At 36.1% G+C, this 22,295-nt stretch overlaps 1 protein-coding gene across 2 annotated transcripts in view; it reads left to right on the top strand.

The window, feature by feature from the left end:
• Positions 1-22,295, top strand: part of Mdfic2 (MyoD family inhibitor domain containing 2) — an 83,860-nt gene that overhangs the window by 21,049 nt on the left and 40,516 nt on the right. The window contains exon 3 of one of the 2 annotated variants that reach the window (XM_048355210.1): positions 16,974-16,982. The exons of the other annotated variant lie outside the window; for it this stretch is intronic. Within the exon in view, the coding sequence (XP_048211167.1) occupies positions 16,974-16,982 (9 nt within the window). The remainder of the gene's footprint in view (positions 1-16,973; positions 16,983-22,295) is intronic. 2 annotated transcript variants of the gene reach the window in all.

Raw genomic sequence — 22,295 nt, 5'->3', positions numbered from 1 at the left:
AAAAGCCAATAAAAGCAGTCTGTTCGTTCAGAGATCAGCTTTTATGGCTTATTCTAAATATTATCAAGTGAATCAAGAGCCGTCATTATAGTGTCTAAAAAACCTTCATACCTTGTAAGCAAACAGTGTGACTTTGACAAATAATCATTAGTATGCCGGTGTGAGGCCAGTGCTGGGGGAAAAAAGTCAAATAACAGACATTTCCTTTTACATAAGTCATTAAAGTAATGTTGGTTAGTTTCAGAATAAACAAAATGGATTTCCTATGTAAAATGATATAGTATCGCTTTCAATAATTCCAGCACTATTTGGTACTTTATTTCTAGGCAGCTGAAGATATTGGCTACCATCGTTGTTCCAGCTTTGTTAGTCCTTTGGCAGCATATAAGGAAATTTTGCTAAAACTGATGAGGGCTCAGCCAATGACACAGTCTCAGCCAGCATTTCGTATGGCTCACTGAAAGTCAATCTCAGTGATTCAAACTTTACTAGTTTTAAATTTGTTGAATATTCCTGAATGCCACACTAAAATGATTTGTTTATAAAGACTATCATAAGGGGGGGAAAACAAATCCAGTAAAACTCCAGTTGTTTTCTTTGTTAATATGAAGACTTTGCTTTCATGATGGTTGAAAACATAGACTTTCTGAAGCATAATTTGGAAAAATTATAAACTATCAGACCAACAAGTTGGAAATTTTGGTGGTTTTTTTTTTCTGGAATAGGCCAAATACAAATGTTTTGAACTGTGCAGGACAGAAATTAATATAAAAATTACTCAATTCTGCCATTATACTATGAGTATGGAGATAATGTATGAAGTAAAGAATGTGGTCATTTTTCAATAAAACTTTATTTCCAAAATCAATGTAGTGAGCTACTGTTGGTTCATGGCACATAGCTTAAGTCTCTGCTCTACATTGCCATAGAATCTACCAGAGCAGATCTATGTTCTACTGTGTTTACAAGTGTATCCTCAGGCAGGCATCTAAGCATGGAACAGAGGTTAGATATTTGCTAAATATCTACCAACTAAATACTGATTGATTATATTCCTTAAAAAAATCAGTGTTATTCATTGACCAGTCCTCTTCTTGGCATTATCTTAAGAAAATAATCAGAGACAGAGGCCAAGCATTTTCAATGTGTACTCATCACACTAATTTTCTTTTCATAATAACAAGACAATGGAAGTAATGTGAATATCTAGCAACTGGGGAGTAGGTAAAGGAAATACATCCATTCACCAGAAAGAATTTAGTGCAGTCATCTTAAATGAGGATATAAAATATTCAGAAAATAGCAATTAATGACTTTAACATATTTTAAATGTATCAATTGTATTGGGGGCTAATAGTTTTCATTAAACACATGTTTACTAAACATGTTCTATATACCAAGCACTGTTCTAGACCCTAGAACAAGAATGTAGACAGCAAAACATCTTGTACATACAGCATTTATATTATCTTACTATCTCTACTGAGTATGATTGTATATTTATTAGAAAGAGAGTATGTGTGTACGTTTTAAGCTTGAAATCTTCATTAAAGTATTTGTAAACATTCAGTGTAAGGAAATAAAAAATGAATATCATTTACTTTATTTTGATTCGGGACATTTATTAATGCTGGTGGGTTACTTCAATTGTCACCAATTAATGAACAGTTTTATTTGGAAATTAAATGCTCACTAAGACATAAGTTTTTAGCAAAACATCCTTGTGTCAAATAAAATTTATTTTCTAGCTCTTCATGCATTAGTTATTTTATGGTGGACAGTGCTCTAAGTATGTCACAAACAACAGTTGATTTAATCTTCACAACACATGTATGACAAGTGGTGTTATCACAGGATAGTAGAAGTGAGGCACAAAAGACTTACTCATTCAAGGTCATCACAAGGTGAACCAGAGGCAAGACTAGGTCTTCCCCAGGCAGTACATTCCAAGGCCTTTATTGTTCATTATCATAAATACTCTTGGCAAATAGAACATTTAAAACAGGTTATAGTTCATTAATACCAACATTTTGTAAGTGAAAAATCTCTAACATTAGTTATCATTATGAGAAAAGCAAGACTGAGGGTGAAGCCTTTCTAGAGACCTTGGGGATTTCTGTGTGGAAGGCATAAATCACAGTTGCAGGCTTGTGTCATTACTGCTAAAGACGGGGCCTGTTTCACTTGTTTGTTCTTGGAGACAAAGTGCTCAGAATAGTAATTCCCTCAAATAAATAGTAGCAACTAATAATCGATGTTATGAATAGATGTCATTCTCCCTTTTAATAGAAGTCACTTCATAAAACTGGTACAAACCTTTAAAAGAGCTAATGTACAGCTAAAGATATTGGTTTTTAAAGTTCCATCATTACCAATATCTGATAATTTTTATAACATTATGTAATGCATATTCAATTTGGAGGCTCCTTTTTACATTCTTCAGTCCGATTAGCACTAATTACTTGGAGCAAGATGCATTGCAAGTACAACCTTTAACAGTAAGTTGACCAACAATGTCATTTTAAAAGTGCCTTTCAGTGATTATTTCTGTCACCTACTTGCCCTACAGTTCAAAGGAATTAAATTTATTTTGTTAAATATGACTAACTTTTTTTCATTTTCATAAGCAATAATTTATCTGCAGTCAAATGTACAAAATGTTGTGTTTTGAATTCCTTAGTTGAATTCTGAGACTGCTTACTCTGTCTCTCCATCTATACAAACACGTGCGCTCGCACACACACACACACACTTCCACACCATTTCTTTGTACTCATGTACACACAGAGAGCATGTATTTTTTCACTCTCATTTATGATATTTATAATGCTTCGTTTTTAAAAAGTAATAAAGTTTTGTGTCAAAAAGAAAATCCTGAAACTCACTGTATACTTTACTATTGAACAAATCAGAAAAATATACCCTTTGAAAGACTGCAATTGATTAGTAATGCCTGCAGTTGGCACAGCACCTGAGCAATGGCAGCACACTTTTGCCAAACACATCTGGACCTGGCTTTGTTTCCTCTGATGCTACCCAAATACTCCCATAAGCCAAAAACAAGACCCACATTTCTTTTAATGGCCTCATAACTCAAGACTTTTCACCAGGATCGACCTTTTCCCAGTTAGGTGATATTACTGTATTATCTTGAGCTCAGTGTTTTAGAGAGAATTTTTTTTTTCTTTTTCTGGACCATGTCCCGGGTGATGGCACTGATCCCAAAGTACTCCTGGAGAGAAACAATTCTGTGATCTTATTCTGAAGCTTTTAAGACTTTCTTTTGGATTAAAAGTCTTAGCATCTCATTTTTGACAAGGAAAAAGAGGTGATAAGTACTATATAAACACATATTTTCTTTAGAGTAGTCTTCAGAGAGTTAGTTGAGTCAAGTCAGTTTTAATGAACTAGCCAGGCTTAGCACTCCGGTTATCTCACCTCTGGGGACAGGCGTTCACATGGGCATGAAATCTCATGCATATCTTTCAAGCCTCACTGGGTGAATCTTAGATCTGACAGTCCTTTTACAATTGAGGTCATCTTCATTGTGCAGAAAAGCCTCGCTCAGACAAAATGCTGTTCTGGCAGGAATTCCTTTGGCAACAAGCAGGCAGGGAGAGTGAATATGGAGGTCAAGTAAGGAAGGCAGATGCTACAAGGTGCTAATTACAGTGCACACAACCACACACGACCCATCAGACAAGTTCTGTACCATCTTCATTGTGAGCTGTCTCCTTTCTCTTTTATTTTTTCTTTCTGTGTTGTTTTCTTCTATTTTTTTTGTTTCCTTTCTTTCTAAAAATCTTGTCCAGAAATAAAGTCTAGCTGAGTGACACAGCAAATATTCATTTATGCTGTTTCAATGAAAAGCTGGAGGATAACATAAGGAATTTAGGAGGAAAAGAAAAGAAAAGAGTAATGGAGTTTGCACAGTCTCGTAAATGTGATGCATTCAATCTACATGAGATTCAGAATTTGCTGAGCAGTTTTTAATAAAGTTAAAATATATACTTACCATGCAACCCAGCAATTTCACTCCTGGATATTTACCCAAGGGAAATAAAAACATATGCCCAGAGCAACTTTATACATGCTGGCTAAAACAGAAAAGTATCTATGCATTTGAAGACAATGAATAAACCAATTGTCATTTATTCCTATAATGGATCATGCCTCTGTATTATAAGTGAATCTGCTCAAAAACAGGACAACTAAAACCAGACAGGACCTAGTAGAAAGATAGAATGGGGAGACCTTTCAAAACACACATTGAATCCACACAGACAGAGGCTTCCTGCAGCTGGGTTGGTAAGGGTAGGGTGGTTGAAAAGAAATATGAAGGAACTTCCTGGAGGGAGGATAATGTCTCACACTTGCCAGGAGTGGTGTTAGCATTTGTCAAGACCTCAATGTAAATCAGAATTAGTACATTTTATCACATATAAATTTGTACATACACGAAATCGCACAAAATACATGACTTCTTAAGTGAGGGTTGACATCACCGTCCCCCCCCCCCCGTTTTTTTTTTTAGGCATCACAGTGTTGACCCCTGTGACAGAGAGCTAAAGAGTCAATTTGTGCTTTTATAGAGGATTTCCTGTCTAACCCAGTTTTAGGGATTGTGAGTTAAAATGCCTAGACCCCAGAAACAGCTTCACCACTGACTATTTCTGAGACCTTTTCTGGGGTTTCAGTGTCCTCAACTTTAAGGTCAGGGAACCAGGGCAGGATTTTCAAGTGAAAGATCCAAGGGTCACATGTGGCCCGCATGTGCGAGGGCAGAGAAACGTTTATTAAATATTTGTGCTAATTTTTATTTAAAAATCAGAAATGGTTCATTGAAACTCCAGACAGCTGGCTTCTTTTCTGAACCAAATACCTGATGATACCAAATCTGCCTATGCAATGATGCCACTTGGCCAGACAGGAAGAGTCATAATTCTTTACCCAGGCATTACATCTTCTAGCTTGTCTGCTCTCTTCCAGAACCTTCTACCCTTTCCATATGTGCCCAGACCCAGTCATTTGGAGTTTAAAAACCCAAATTTAAATCAATGATGAATATCTGGGATTTTTGAAGATATAAATAACCTCCCAGATTTCATACATGGTCTATAGTGTCATTTTACAAATAAAAAGAAAAGAAATTTATTTTCAGGAAAAGTCTTGTTATATAGTATAGGTTGGCCTTGAAATCATGATCCTGTCACCTCAGGCTCCTGAGTGCTGGGATTACAATTATGTACAACCTCACCTGGCTATAAGTAAATTTTTCATGCATTAAAAATTGATTTCTTGGGCTGGGGATATGGCCTAGTGGCAAGAGTGCCTGCCTCGGATACACAAGGCCCTAGCTTCAATTCCCCAGCACCACATATACAGAAAATGGCCAGAAGCGGCGCTGTGGCTCAAGTGGCAGAGTGCTAGCCTTGAGCGGGAAGAAGCCAGGGACAGTGCTCAGGTCCTGAGTCCAAGGCCCAGGACTGGCAAAAAAAAAAAAAAAAAAAATTTGATTTCTTGGTCTAGAGGTATGGCTCAAGGGGTAGAGCACCAGCTTAGCAAGTGTGAGGCCCTCAGTTCAAACCCCATTACAACTGAAACAAATAGCCAAATCAGACCCTTGAAGTGTTCGTTCACCTGACAGAGTGAAACATAGTCAAGCTGCGAAATTTCAGTTCACCATCTCCAAACACTAAACCAGAAGTAACGGTATGGTCTGATAAGTGCTATAAAAAGTTTCCGTAACTCAAGTGTCCTTCAACTTAGAATATGACAGCCTTTTTCAGCAAATGATAAAAAAAAAAAAAAAACCAGTCCCGGAAATACATGTATTTATATGAGGTTGATCTATGTTTTCATGTCTTTTATTCTTTTCTTTTAGTTTAATATCAGTGTAGAGCAGCAAGATTATACATGCTTATTAACCTGCTTTTGGAAACTGTTTACTTATTCTCCCTGCTATGAAATGTTTGGTAATGGGCTCAAATTAGGTGTACCTTAGAAGCTTGAAAGAACTCATCTGTAAAAATCAACTAAAATGTTAACCACTTTTTCCAGTGTTGCTACATGATTCCACTTGTATAAATACTCCAAATTTCAAAATAATCTAAAATTTCTAATTTATTTGGCTAATTCTGTGGTTTGCATTATTAGATTTCCCAGAACTCTATATTCTTGGTACCCTTCCTTCCCTGAAGGAAAAAGACACTCAGAGATTTATTTATCCTTTTACCTTTGTCCAGTTTTTCAATTTCTGACTCAACCTACATTTCCTTTCTTGTAATTTTTTAAGACCATTTTCTGTTTCTTTTTGTTGTTTAAAACTTATTTCATTCAATTTCAGTGAAGAGAGAGGTTTTTCTAAATTTATATTCCAGCCAGCCTTAAACTTGTATATTTAGTATTAAATCAATAGATTTGTTTCTAAATATGTAATTTTGCTTTGATCTCTCCCTCTGTCCTCTGTCTGTCTCTGTCTCTTTCTCTCTCTGTCTGTCTCTCTTTCTCTGTCTGTCTCTGTCTCTGTCTCTGTCCCTCTCTCTTTCTCTCTCTCTCTCTCTCTCTCTCTCTCTCTCTCTCTCTCTCTCTCTCTCTCTCTCTCTCTCTCTCTCTCTCTCTGGTCTTTTTATGTAGTTACTCTGTAAGGAGCCTAAGGACTCATATCCACTGGTCAAATGTTTTACTACACAGCTATACACCCACTTCCTCTGCTTTTGTCTCCACAGAAGTTTGGAAAATAGTTACATTTCAAGTTGGTCATGGCTTCCTTTTAAAGATTGTTATAATTAATTTGATAGATTAAGTCATGGTAGTAAAATATGGCCTATACATTTTTAGCTTTGTAGAATGTATTGATTGGCATTTTCTTTTGATGTAACATATGGTAAGTGATTATTCTTTTTGGTGAATACTGTATGTGAATATTCCAAATAAATAAATATTTCATTGATTTCTAAAATAATATTTATTTTCCATTATATTTCAACTGTCTGTTGCTAGTAACTCATATCTGTAATCCTAGCTACTCAGGAGGCTGAGATAGGAAGATTGTAGTTCAAAGTCAATCCAGGCAGTAAAGTCCATTTGACTCTTACGTCCAATTAACCACTAAAACCCAGAAGTAGAACTGTGGCTCAAGTGGTAGAGTGGTAGTTTTGAGCAAAAAGCTCAGGGACAGTGCCCAGGGCCTAAGTTCAAGCACCAGGACAGACAAACAGACAGACATATATGTGTATATATACATATATATAAATTGTAGCTTTCTTAACTTTGTGTATCAACTTTAAAATTTTTTGACAGATTGACAAAATAACAACATGGGTACTCACTAGACTTATATTTTCCCAGCTTTTGTTTATATTTAACTTTTTTGATATACAAGAATCTGAAGACATTTTCTGAATCAAAGGAGTATCCCATTTGAATTGCTTTTATTCCTAATCACTAGTAGTGAATATATATGTATATATACATATATATATAATACATACTCCAGAAAAAATTCTCATAAATACTCTGCCAACTTTTTTATATAAAATACTTTTATAAATGGAAAATATTTTTGAAGCAAATAATTTATATAAAGTGGATATTTCTTTGAGGTACTTCTCTAAAACAAAGATAACAGAATCAATACCTTTTTGAGAAAAGCATTAAGATGCAAAAAATGGGATATGAGAATTTTAATGGTTTGGGAAATAAAGCTATACATCATTATATACTTGTAAAAAATGCATACAGGGCAATTTCTGGAGATGAAGCCTGGTAAGAGGGATTGATTCTGGTCAGGCCCTAATTCCTACCTAGGACTGCATGTGATTTTAATGAGAGTTGCATTAATTAATCAAAGTCATGTATGAAAAAAGAGTCCAGTATGATTGGTGAACTTGGAAGGTGACAGTATGAAAACCCAGATAACATAAATTCCAGAAACCCAGAGACACACATTCCTTGTTTATAGGATTTTACTTCCTTAAATCTATTCCCAAGCGTTTTGGGGACTTTGATGCCTTTTAAATGTTATTCTTTTTCTGATTAATTTTCCAATTTTCTTTCTCTTTTCTTGACCCTTATCTTCCTCCTTCCCTTCCTTCTCTTTCCATCTTTGAGCTCATCCATGATACTTCTATACCTCATAACTACATTCTCTCCTTCTAGAAATGGGTTTTCTTTCCAAGAGAAGCAACGGCCACTGACATTCCTGTCCTAACTACTGAAAGCTCCACTGTTATCTCCATGGAGAAACTCTCAAAGACATTTATTCCTGAACCTCCCCTTCTAGTTTTAACAAAGAGGGAAGAGTTTGTCAAAGCAATTCCTCCCCAGTAGTGAAAGCACACTCAGACAAAACAAGTCCCCTACAATATCATGTCATATAATATCAAAGTACTTTTCTAGAAAAGACTTTGTGGTGGCTTCCCTTTCCATAAGGACTATGTACATTCTCTTTCATTTTTCATGGTCTGTTTTCTTATACTAGTTCCCTATCCAATCTGTGATTTATTATACTGCTGACAAAATATTCTCTCCACCACTGGCTTTGCTTTCCTGTCATTCACTTAGTCCATACTCTGGCCTTTCCTTGGCTTTCACAGTGGGGAGAAATTTTAATCCATTTCCCAGGGAACAGAAAACATATGCTGAAATTCCAAATATCCATACAAAATATGTTTATGTAAGCTTCCAGTTGCAGGCATAGGAAAAGAACTCATCTACTTAAAATATTAGTATGCTAAATATGTTTAGAAGACTCTTCACTTGGGAGTAAATGAGTTGTAAAGGAATTTCTCACAGAATAAACTAAAAGACCATTGTCATTGTTTAGCCCCTACCATTGTTTCTGTATATTTTGAGCAAAGGAGGACACACTGGTTGGCTCTCCTGTCTAATGTGTCATTCATGGTAGGGATGCAGCAGTGTGTGTGTGTGTGTGTGTGTGTGTGTGTGTGTGTGTGTGTGTGTGTGTGTTTCCTAATACAGCAATAATTTCTTTTGTCTTTGTTGTTCCTTAGTGAACACTGAGAAAACGTACAGGGCTATTTGAACAGTTGAATCCGTGATCCTTCAAAGTTAATTTAACTTCCTAAACTAGAACAGCAAGGATAGGTTTTATTAACTGTAATTAAGCATTACTATTTCATTTCAGAGAAATCACAGAGTTTAGGATTATACTGTATACCCTCACTGGGAAGACTGACAAACAGGTAAAACCATGTCTCACAAATTACATTTCTCTCTCGATGGCTCAGAAAACTCAAATAAGCCTTAAGTTGATTTTAATTCTCTTGGAAACAAACAGTTTCAGAATGTGCCTTAAAGAGGTATGACTAATGATGAGGAACTTAACTAAAATTATTTGATTTTCCTTCTATTACTGAGAACACAGAATTTGTAGCCCATTGTTACTAATTGTAGTATAAAGGAATTTCAGGTGTATTATTCCAAGTATAAATTGGTGTAATTCTAGGAAAGAAGAGGAGAAGGGGTAGATTCTGATTTTAAATTGCATGTTTGCAGACATTTTACAAGTTTTCCATGTAATTAGCAATGTTTTTGGTAAGATGCCCAGACTCTTCAGTTTGCACATAATCAAGGCATTAATGAACTTTCCAATGAGACAGTGGTCTTTGTCCATTTCTAGACATTGCATGGCGGCCAATTTCCAATGTTCAAAGGGCACGTGATCCATGGCTGAGGGAATGGGCTTCCTTCTCTCCCCTAGCCCAGATCCACTCATTATGAAGCAGATGTCAGGACAACCCAGGCTCATCCTCAGCGTTTTTATGTGTGTGCTTATCAAGCCTATAAATTTGTAAAATAAAAGTTTGGCTTGAAAAAAATCATCTGTCATTACTCTATTTTATTTCTTAACCTATAGTTTACTGATATTTTAACTTCCACTATTCTTCTAAATGAAATAACTCAACTTCCTTGACACCAAAGGGACAATAGGGTTATAGAATTTTACCTGCTCACTGTGTTTATTGGTTTAGACTTTTATTGGTATAGACTTTTGATAGTTTTTTTGTTTGTTTTTTATGCCAGTACTGGACCTTGTCTCTTAGTTTCTTTTGCTCAAGCTAGTGCTCTACCACTTGAGCCATAGCTCCACTTTCAGATATTTTGGGAGTTTATTGGAGATAAGAGTCGCATAGCAAATCTAAACAACATTGAGATTCTGTCTGACCCCAATTAGAATGGTCATTATCAAGAAAATTAATAATAACAGATGCTGATGGGGATGTGGACAAAAACTGCTACATTGTTGGTGGGAATTAAAACTTGTTCAGTCACTATGGAAAGCAGTATGGAGGGTCCTCAAAAGACTAAACATAGAACTTTCCCACGACTCATCAATCCTACTCCTGGGCATCTACCCAAATGACCACGAACCAGCCTTCACTAATGCCACCAGCACAACCATGTTCATTGCAGCATTATTTACCATAGCTAAGGTATGGATTCAACCCAGATGCCCTCCATGGATGAATGGATCAAGAAAATGTAGTATATATACACAACGGAATTCTATGCTTCCATCCAAAAGAATGATATTGTCCCGTTTGTAAGGAAATGGACTTAGAAAAAATTACATTAAGCAAAGTAAGTTAGACCCAAAGAACCGTGGCCTGCATGGCTTCCCATGCAGGGAAACGTGCTGGTTATGATGGTAAATACCTGCCATTTCAACTAAGGATCACCAAGAGGATTTTGTTACATATTGGTCTGGCTCAAATATAAGACCTTATGTGAAAAAAATAGTAAGGCAAAAGGGGCTGAAGGGTATGACTCAGGTGATAGAGTACTTGCCTATCAAGTACTGAGTTCTGCCTATCAAGGCCTGAGTTCACACCTCAGTACTACCAAAAATATTATTATTATTATTAAAAATAATTGAATGCCCATCAGATTATTATAAGTTATACATAATGTGGCACATTCAGAGTACAAATATTTGAACATTATTATAGAGAAAAGTTAAGTTAGAGAAAAACTGACCTAGATAATAATGCTTCTTATTTTATTAAAAAAAAAAGAGGGATGCTATCTACATATAAATCACTGCATAGAAGAATGTGGTAAAATGGCCAAGAGTTGAACTACCATGCGAGGTAACTGAATGTCTCTATGGAGAAGGTGGGACTGTGTGTAGGATTCTTTGGCTATTACAGTTTTGAGAAAAAGATTATCTTTTTCTACACGGTGATAAAGTTAAGCAATAAACTTCTCAGTATTTCTTGACTTCAGAGATGGAAACGTGGGGCTTTTAAAACATCATACTTCTGCTACCTTAATATTAGGGAGAATAAACTTGTTATTTATGGTTCCAAATGTTTCCTGAGTAAAAACTAATTTTCTCCAAAGTCTAGTGGAAGAAAAGCCCCAAAGAATGTCTATTTTTGCTTTCATACCCTTTGTATATAAGATGGATTATGTTATTTCAGTTCGTGCGCACATCTGTTTATGATAATGTGAAACTTGTACAAAACAAAATAATAATTGAGAATAATTGCACAGATTGAATAAAAATAAGCAACTTTGGAATGTTTGGGCTTGACTATTTTTTAAAAAGACTCTTTTAAGTAATCTTAAAATATGACTTTAATTTACCCATTAAAGTCAACAGGATTCAAATACAGACTTTCTACCTGTTAAAATTAGGCAATTGACACTAATGTTTCATCATTACTAGTTACAATTTTATTTTTGTAATTGAAACTGGGTTTTGTTATGTACAATTATCCCCAAGTTTTAATGGTCCTGAAAAGAATATTAAAAATATAAATATGCCTACTAAATAGCTGTTATTGAATCAAACTAGATTGATTCATAATTAATCTTGTGTCTGCATTTGTTAACCTTTTTGTTGTTCTTTTGCTGAACCAACCATATTATATATATGACCACACTAGAGAAAGATTCTGGACTTTGTTTTAGAAATGGTTGTATTTTATTATTGTTGCTGTTGGTCCTAGGGCTTAAGTCTTCAGGATTTCAAGCTTACTAAGTAACACCTCTAGTTATATATATATTCTAAAATAGTATTTTTTAAACTTATGGTTACTTGTAGCCAGAATTTCCATGTCTCTGCATGGGTTTTGTCATAGTCTCTCTGGGGATTTACTTAATGTTTAGAGCTGAAGATCACCATGAAACATACTCCTTGTGGAAATAAGGCATCCCATCAGAGCAGACAAAGCTCTGGGCATTGGAAAACCTTTCACACTAACCCTTCTGTAAGTCCCCACCCATTCTCACTGGTCACCATGCATCACCTGCCTCTGAATCTAGCTTCCTCTGCCTTCACTCCATTTTTTTGTTGTTTTTTGGTTTCTTTCCCCTAAGAGACTCTCTTAATAAGACCTGAGGGTTGCCATCTTTCCTGAAATTTTACTTATATAGAATTTCTTTCTAAAATCCCAATCCTGTGTTCTATTTTTCCTCTTCTGCACTTATCACAATCGAAAATACTTTCCATTCTTAGTTTTTGTGAGGTTTCTCTATTGTGTAGTTTGTTTTGTTACACTGTTGAATCCATAGATCCTAGAACAGGTCCAAACACAGTAAGTAACAAATAAAAGACAACACGATCATGCATGACAACCAATTGGAGAGACAAGAAACTCCCTCCTATAATTAGAACATATGTTCTCCAGTTAACCCCATGGCTCTCTGTATAACCTACTCAACTTCACTGGTTTCTATGCTCTGCCTAGATTAATTTAGCTTTGGAGATTGTAACCTCTAGTCATGTCCCTAAATTACTATTCTCTTGAACTTGCCTTAACTGAACTATTTAGTTCAATATTCCCTCAGCAGTTATTACTTACAATAGCTTCTCTCCTTGATGGAGACTCCAGCCTCTAACCATCAGCGAATAGCCACCCCCTGCTGCAAGTAGGGTGATATCCATGGAAGGCTTATGGGTCACTGGCAGGTTACCCATATGCTTCAATGGAAAAACCACAGCATCAAATAGAAATATATTTAAATCTTAGCAAGATACTGTGAAAGAATTCCTCTGATGTGATAAGTCTGCAAAATCTTTCCAGTTTGTTCAATGTCACCAAGTAACAGATTTGGGGCATTGATCAATTACATGCTGATCAATACATCACTTTACTGAAACCATTCAGATCTATATGAGCCCAAATCCAATTGAAGCATCAGAGCTAGTATTACATCAAAAGACATAATTGACAATAGAGGTGATCACTCCATGTACCCCTTTTTGCAGACTGTTATTTGTGTGTGTGTGTGTGTGTGTGTGTGTGTGTGTGCATGCACGTGTGCACATGCACATCTGTACCAGTCCTAAGGCTTGAACTCAGGGCCTAGGCACTGTCCTTGAGCATTTGTGCTCAAGGCTAGTGCATTACCACTTGGGCCACAGCTTAACTTCCAGCTTGTGAATGATTAATTCGAGATAAGAGTCTCTCGGAGTTTTTTCACCTGTCCTGGCTTCGAACCATAATCCACAGGTCTCAGCCTTTTGAGTAGCTAGGATAACAGGAGTGAGCCACTGGCACCCAGCTCCTTTTGAAGACTAACTTAAGAAGCAAAACAGAGCACTCTCTATCCATTTAGATATTGACATGACAATATTGTGTCACAAATCATCCCACATTTCAAAGGCAAATGACAAAGTGCATTGATTTCTTGCTTGCATAACTATGAGTTAACTGAACTGTGGCTCATCTGAGCAAAGTGTCAAAATTTGGTTAATCTGGCACAATGTGCCTATCTCATTACTGAAGATGTCCATCATAACCTCAAGATGTTTTTCATCTTCTTTACACAGCAGCAAATTAGACATATGATTCTCAGTACAAGAGGCAGAAGAACGAATTTGCAAACCCCCTGAATTTACCATATTCTATTTGGGCCAAATGAAGTCACTAATTCATCCCATAAGGAGCAAAGATGTACAGTGTATCATGGAGAGGCCAGAGAAAGGCATGTAAAATTCTGTTTAGAACAGTGAAAGCTGAGTGATTGATGGATTTTTGCTATTTTTGGGTTTGCACTTGGGTCCACTGTATGCTATACAAACACTCTACCACTAATGCTATGTAACCCAACTCTAAGTGGGTAAAATCTTAATCTAGTACATTGCTATAATATACACTGTTATGGAACTAGAGACTTTGTAGATGTATAATCTTAGCCTTTGGGTTGCTTAGTCAGATAAAGTTAAATTCAGATGATGCCAATATCATGATTGGGAAGGTGAGGAAGCAATAGGACAAAGGGTAAACCAACACAACAATGATACTCATTAGGTGCTATGTTGCAAATGAACTTTACTACTTGGAGGGGCGGGGCAACAGGAGAGAAAAGTGGGAGAAAATGCCGGAGTGAGTAACACTGTCAAAAAATGTACTCATGACCTGACTTAAACCCTCTGTACATAAAAAAGTTCAATATAATCAAGAATCATTTGGAGACAAGGGTGGTAGATAATAATCACTTCAAGATTAGTATCATATTTGAAAATAAAGCACATTCATAAAAAAGAAAAATGCCTCTGTACATCACCTTTACAATGAAATTTAAATAAAAAAATAAGAATTTGAAGGCTGAAGACCACAGCTCTACCTCTTGGATATTAAGTTCTCCCAACTGAGATGCCATTGGTGTTTCCAACTCCACAGGCAAGAACCACCACAGAACTTGAGGACTCACTCTGAACTGAACAAGTGTGCAGCAAGTATCTTTCTTCCATTTCTCCAATGGAATTACCATCAGCCATGGGCTTGTTATGGAATAAGATTTCACCCAGGATGCACATCTCAGAATCAGCCATTTAAATGGTGAATTCATACAATGTTACTGTTAATCAAACCACAGCAAGATGTCATTATTTAATCATTTATCTTTATATAGATTTGATTTTAATGAAGGTCATTTTTTTTCCAGTTAAATGGTACTACCTAGTTTGGATGAGGTCTTCTAACTCTTTGAAAGTCAGTCCAGGAAATCTGGCTTTGCTCTGAAAAAGAACTTTACTGAGAGAGAAATACATATGTTTATGTCTATAAATCCAAAAGGAACACAATATTTTCTTGGTCCGAAATTGCAAGACATTTCCAGGACAAACGAAAGAATTGCCAGGAGAAACTCTGGATATTAGTATTTCAAGTGTTCTGGAGAAGTTGGAATTTTTTTGTGAAATAAAAACATACAGTAATTTGAAATTACACACATCCACTGAACAAATCTTTGCCAAACTGGCTTCTCCTAAGTCATTTTCCTGCCCAGTTTAATGGTTTTTATTTTAAGTATTAGTTGAAAATATTTACCGACATAACTCCAAGGAATGTCCTGGAGCTTATTAAAATCTGGTTGGAAAAATATTCTGAGTTTTTTTTTAAGTAATTCATGATGAAGAAAAATAAAATTAGTAAAAAATATTGTTGTTAATCACAATAAAAGAACAGAGGGTATGGTTTCTTTCTGGTTTTGTAAAAAATGTCCTGAATGATACCAAAGTTGTAATTAGTTGGTCAATTATGTGTTAAGATAATAGTATCAGTAAACAGAGCTTGAGAGTTAGGGCTATATACCCATGATGGGAAAGACAGATATGGTTCAAGAGGTTGTATGCAAGTGTTAAAAACTCCAAATCCCTCAAAATTCTTATTTAAAAGAGAATAACTAGTAACAGATTGAGAAAAGAAATACTTAGGCTCCAACCGCTAAAGAGGAGGCATAAAATTTGCACCATCTGACCACTCCCTGTATTTAAAACAATAACTTAATAAAAAGCCCAAAGTCAGAAGTTCTCTGTAGCTCTTCAAGCAAAATAACTCAACATCAGCTACATAGGTAGATGGAATTTTGTCCTATAATATATTCCATTTGGTATGCTGTTCTTTTTTTTTTTTTCTTATGCCAGAAAACTCCCTGGCCCCCTGAAGAATTTTTTTTATTAGAGTTAGCAAATAAAGAGATTTTAGTGCTCTTGTTTTATGACCACTGGCATTGGAGGTTACAATTGGAAATAACTACCGTATCTTAGCAACTGTAATCTTAACCAAATAAATAAACCAAGGAGCCAACAGGTTTCAACCATACTAATGTCTCATCAGCATCTAAAAGGGGAAGGGTTAGAGGGTAGGCTGAATGGAGGATGTTCTCTGTTATTGTGAATTTGGCAATTTTCCCAAGACCAAACATTACTTCCCTCCCACCCACCCCCCATTTTCACAGCAGGATTCCTGCTATGAGATTCTTTTAAATAACAAAAAAAATCACTTAGAGAAAAAAAGGGTGGGTTTGAAGCAGGAAGGGAAAAGGATGATAGTGAAAATAATTTATATATATATACATATATATATATATGAAACACTGAAACTAAATCAGTTTCTATTCCCTTTTCCTTTGCAAAGTGAAGGCAAAAGCAACAATGGCATCTGTTCATTGTCTCCACACCAAAGCCCATTCCTGTAGTGCCTTAAGGTCCATCCCAAGATATAAAGGCCACTCATAGTTCCCAATTATAACTATAATAAGACAAAACATACAAATTTTTTGAGTAATTTGAGGCACAACCCAGTTCTGTCTCTTGTGACTGGTGATGGTACATACCTGTAATTCCAGTTACTCAAGAGAAGGACATGAAGAAGAGCATGGTTCAAGACCAGCCTGAACCAAAAAGAAAAAAAAAAAAAAACACAACTTATTAGACCCCCAAGCAACAAATAAGCTAGGCAAGATGATACATACTGGTCATTCTCGTCATGAGGAGTTGAAGAGAGAAAGAATGCAAGCCCCCAAATATAAAACTTTCTCTGAAAAACATAACAAAACCAATCATTAGATGACAGAGGTAAAGAGGCAATGTCTTTTTGTATATTATTAAAGAATCCTCCCTTTTGAATTTTAAAATATGTTTAATGGTACATATTAAATTCTAATGAGAAAGCATTTTAGCTTGGGTTTGTTGTTCAAAACTTAAGAAGGGCCAGTCCTTGGTGGTTCATACTTGTAATTCTAGCTACCCAAGAGACTAGGATCTGAGGACTGTGGCTCAAAGCCAGTTGGGGCAGATAAATAATAGACTCTTATCTCCAGGTAACCAGCACAAATACAGAAGTAGCGGTGTGTCTCAAATGGTAGAATGACAATCTTAAGTAAAGAAGTTAATTAAGAGCACCAGGCCCTGAGTTCAAGCTCCAATACACTAACAACAACAATTAATATAAAGCCAAAGATAAAAATGTTATGTATTAAAGTCTAGAAAAAATGCAATGTATTCATGTAATAGATTATATATATATATATATATATGTCCCATGATAGAAAATAAATATGAAGTAACTAAGAGTATGTTTATATTTCTATTATTTATGTTTCCCAGAGGGTTTAAAGAAATACTTTACCAATTCTTCCCAAGGAATTCAGTCTTCAGGCATCTTCAACCTTCCATGCTACCTCTGTTTCTTTTGTTGTAAGTCAGAAAAATAGTGTCTTCTCAGTACCAACTTCCTTCTTCATATGTTGAAAAGGAAGGAAATGGCAAATGTCAGGAAAAAAAAATGAGAGGCATTGAAACCAGTGGTAAGAAAAGTAATTCATTCAAGTAACATGGATTGATCTCTCAGAATGTCGTAGACATTCAGATAATAAACCAAAAGAATAAGACATGAAAATCTCCACCTTTCCTGGGCATTTAGGGAAGTCCCCCTGAAAAATCAAGCTATGACCTGAACCTGTACTACCTAAAAATATTTCATCCAGGACAGAGCCATGGATTATTGGAAGAGTCATGTTTAATTATAATACAGACTCTTGTCACTCTGTGAGAAGGAAAGTAGATTTAAGAATATTAAAATAGTGGTTTATGTGGAGAATAGCAACCCAAAGGTACTGTTGGCTTTTTTCTAAACAGGTCTATCATCACTTTAATTGTAGCTTACTTCCTAAAAACTATGTAAAATTATCATGTCAAACTCAGAATGACCAATTGCATTTAAATTTCAGACAAAAAATATAAAAGCTGTCGATATTAAGGGCTTCCCATATATTGTTATATAAATGTAAACCTACTGTCAGTTTCTATGTTATCTTCCACATTGCATGAGGCATTCTTGTTATTAAACAAACAAACATAGCAACAAACACCTGGAGTTGAACGGAGTGTTTTGTACTTTTATTTCCTAAATCTACACTTAGTGGTGTCTATTTAATCCTCAGGTTCCCCATTTTGACTTTTTTTGATTGGTGCTGGTTTTGAGGTTTGAACTCAGGACCTGGGTGCTGTTGCTTAGCTTGTTCACTCAAGGTTAGTGCTCTACCACTTGAACCAGAGCTCCACTTTTGGCTTTTTGCTGGTTACTGGGAGGTCAGAGTCTCGTGGACTTTCTTGCCAAGGCTGGCTTTGAATCATGATCAGTAGATCTCAGTCTTCTGAGTAGTTTAGGATTACAGGTGAAAACCACCAGTGCCTGGCTCACTACCCATAGTTTTAATCCATACAACAAAAAGCAAGTGCCTGAGCCAGCTTGCAGCCTGCTTTCCCTGTGTCTGTAAGAGCAATGCTCTTCCAGCCTGTAGATTTCGACACCTTCTTCCTAGCTTACTTTCTTAAACTGCCTGTGGTTTACTGCACAAGGAACAAAATGTGACCTTTATCCTTTCCTCCTCTTGGAAGAAAACAGAAATTTTCTAAGGGAGTAAAAATATCAGAAATTTTAAAAGATGATGAACAGTACTAAGACTCTCAAGGCTGTCAATACATTGCACTTTTAAATAGTTGCCATAGTTCACCTCAGTAACATCTGCATATACTGTGGAATGAACTTTGATATCACCGGGGAATAAAAGAACTCTCTATCTGTCGATCTACACATATATATTTAACAATGCAAGTTATTGTTACATAAATGTAGGCTGTTGTCAATTTCAGTTCCCTGCCATATCAGAAGAACAAAGCAGGCAGGAAGAGTAAGAGGATGATCTAATATGCCTACGCTAATAACAAAGCGAGTGTCCTAAATTGGCAATGGCAGCCCCCTTCTACAGAGATTGTTTTTAATACCAGCCGTAGACATGAAAAAACATTACATGGTGACAGGAAGCACACATTTTGAAGTGTCAACCTTTCGGATGTCCTTTTGAAGAATAGCAATTACATAACTCAGAGAGCTTTACTTTGCATTTGGAAAAATTGTGTGTGTGTGTGTGTGTGTGTGTGTGTGTGTGTGTGTGTGTGTACAGTTCCCAAAGTATTATGCAAGACTCCATATTCTGGGTTCCTTTTTTTTTTTTAACTCTTTGCCCCTTGTATTACCCAGATACTAGTTCAGTTAGGCATCAATATCAACATGCACAGAATTAAAATTGTTTTCTTTTTAAATTAGGAACAAATTCATTTCAAGAGATTATTCACCACATAAGATTCCTTAATTATACTGCAAGTCCAGTTTATAGATTTCCAAGGGTCAAAGAGATTTTCCCCAACTAGTTAGCATTAAAATATTTTAAAAAAAGACTCTGGTAATAGTTTGTTAAAGTTTTAAGCTGTTTTTCTCTTGCAGGGGAGGGAGAGGAGACAGAGAGAGACAGACAGAGAGAGAAAGAGAGAGAAACAGAGGACAGAGACAGAGAGAGAGAGAGAGAGAGAGAGAGAGAGAGAGAGAGATGTTATCCAGAAGTAACTTATATGACCAAATTTTTGTTTGGACTTTTTTCTAATTTCCATTTTCTTTTGAAATAATTTTAGAAAATAAAACTCTTTAAAGAATCACTAGTATGGGAAGTGCCCTAAATAGTTAATATTATTTTCTAAATGAATGATTTAAAATAGCTATTAAAGGAGAGGAAATGAGCTTAGGTTTCTAGTAATGACTTCTCCTCTTCAAAATGAAATCTGTAAATCCCTGATTGCAATTTGAAATCCTCAAAGGACTAGCATTTCTGGGACCAGGGCTCACTGGTTTTATGTCTAATAGCACCAGATAAGTAGCATTTTTTTTTAATATATGTAACTTGGAAGAATATTCAGAATTTATAGTCCTGGAGACAATTTATGAATGAGTTTTCTTTCTCAAGTACATTCTTCTTTTTAAAAAAATCAACTTTTCCACCCAAATTATAAGCAGGCCCTGTAAGAATGGGGAAAACAAGGATGTATATATACAGAGGCATATGTGTATGTTTTTATATATGCATGCACACACACGCACCAAGTGTAAGTACCATTTTATTCATAAGAGCATAATGAGTCAGCCTGTGATTGTTAATAAAAATGCATTTCTACCCATCAAATTTGAGTCTATTATTCTAAGTTAATTGCATTTGCCCTAAAGAGACTTACAGCTGGCTGTCAGCCTGTTTGTGTCAGTTTCATTTTATTCGTCACTCAATCTTGTCTCCTCTTCTTTTCCCATCCTTCGTATTGATTAGATATATTTGTAAGTATACATCTACAGCTTTCAGAGCATAAAAAATAATAACAACATTAAGCTAGGTACAGTGGCTCACACTTCTAATCCTAGCAATTCAGGAGGCTGAGATCTAAAGTTTTTTACTCAAAGCCAACCTGGGCAGGAAAGTCTGAGACCCTTTGATCTCAAATTAACCACCGAAAAGCTGAGATACAGAAGTGTAGCTTAAGTGGTAGAGTCTTGAGCAAAAAACCTAAAGAACAGTATGCAGGCTTTGGGTTCAAAATTAATAATAATAATCATCATCATCTCTATCTCATCATGAGTTTCATTTGATTACTTCATTCAATTGTGTGTTATTATAATTGCTGTTGCAACAACAAATATAATTCTCTTTTGACAGGCCCGTAAGACTGTCATTAAATATAATACAAATGCCCTACTCAAAGAAGCATTGAGAAAAAAAGTGCACAGGAAGGTGTCTGCATTGCATTAATAAACAGAAGCTGGGCTTCAGCAGCATCAGATTGGAACAGAGAATTCTCATCAGGGGAAACATGAGTTCTTTACTGGAGAACATTCCAGATGAAGGAAGCATCTTGTTAAAATTGGTGATCAGAAGGGAATATCTTATTAGGTGGTGAAGTGGATTAAAGAAATAAATGGGCACCCTGTTCCCATTTGAGCCAAAGAAAACCAGAGGGAGAGACAGAAGAGTAGGAAGGTTAGGGTGGAAAGTAGTTAAGGAGGAGAGTCTGAGAAGAATTAGAATCTACCTTCGGTGAGTCAAGTTGCATGGAGGGGAGATAAAAGGTATCGCAGGGTGAGGAGATAATTAGCAGATCAGAAGCAAAGCAGTTAAAAGGTGACCCTTACCTCCTCTGTTACTCAGGCTAAGAAACTCCAGACAATTATCTCAGTGTTTTCTCCAGAGAAATGTGATACACTGCCTCCTGGTACCCTATAAGACCCAAGGCCTCTCAGGATTGTCCCTGCATTGCTCTAGTTAAGTATTTTTAATGGGAATTTCTCAACAACCATGTCTTTCAACATGGCTTTAGGTCAGTGGTTTCCAGCTGGGAGGGTGACTTCAGCCCCAGAGGATGCTAAGATGATCTGGATACAGTGGACAAAGCGCTACTGGTACCCAGTGGGGAGAGGCCAGGGCTGTGACTGTCCAACTCACAAAGCACAGCTTCTCCCAACAAAAATTCCTTCCATTACAAATAACAACAGTGCCCACATTAGGAACCCCTGCATTTAGATGAGCGGCTAGAATACACCTGAGGACTAAAACTGAAAACTACATCCCAGTCCAGCCACAGCTCAGTGAGAAGGATTTAAGCAACTCTGAGAGATAGAGAACAGTACAGCCCCTGCTCCCACCCTCAGAATTCTCCACTTGCCTATTAAATAACACAATTCATGATTTAGTCCCCAGGAACAGTTGAGCACAAATACAACCCCAAGTTTGAAGAGAACAAAGAAAAATGAAAATTATTGCTTGGTAGAAGACATTTCAAAGACCTCCAAGAAAAATCAATCAGCTGAAAAAATCCTCCAAATAAAAAAAAATGCAGCAAGGAATTGTGTTGCAGCCCCTAAGCCTCAACCTTAACAAGATGTTCATGAGTCATAGACTTATGTCTTTGGAAGACAAAAGACGGGAGGAAACAATGGTGTCCACAGAAAGAGTCTCTTAAAAGCAAGAGAAAGACAAAGCAGTCTTCACACTTACAATTAGAACTCCTGAAATGAACTTAAACTGTGCTTTAAAAAATGTCACAGTGCTATGGCTTTCTGCTCTTGAGAAATTAATATTTAGGTTGGGCTTGAGGCAATGTGTTTTAAATTTGTTAGGCTTGAGGCAATCATTTTTAAATATGGTTTTATTTTTTTAGA

Source organism: Perognathus longimembris, chromosome 10, assembly GCF_023159225.1.
Source record: "Perognathus longimembris pacificus isolate PPM17 chromosome 10, ASM2315922v1, whole genome shotgun sequence".
NCBI lineage: Eukaryota > Metazoa > Chordata > Mammalia > Rodentia > Heteromyidae > Perognathus > Perognathus longimembris.
This window is presented reverse-complemented; position numbering and strand designations above follow the sequence as displayed.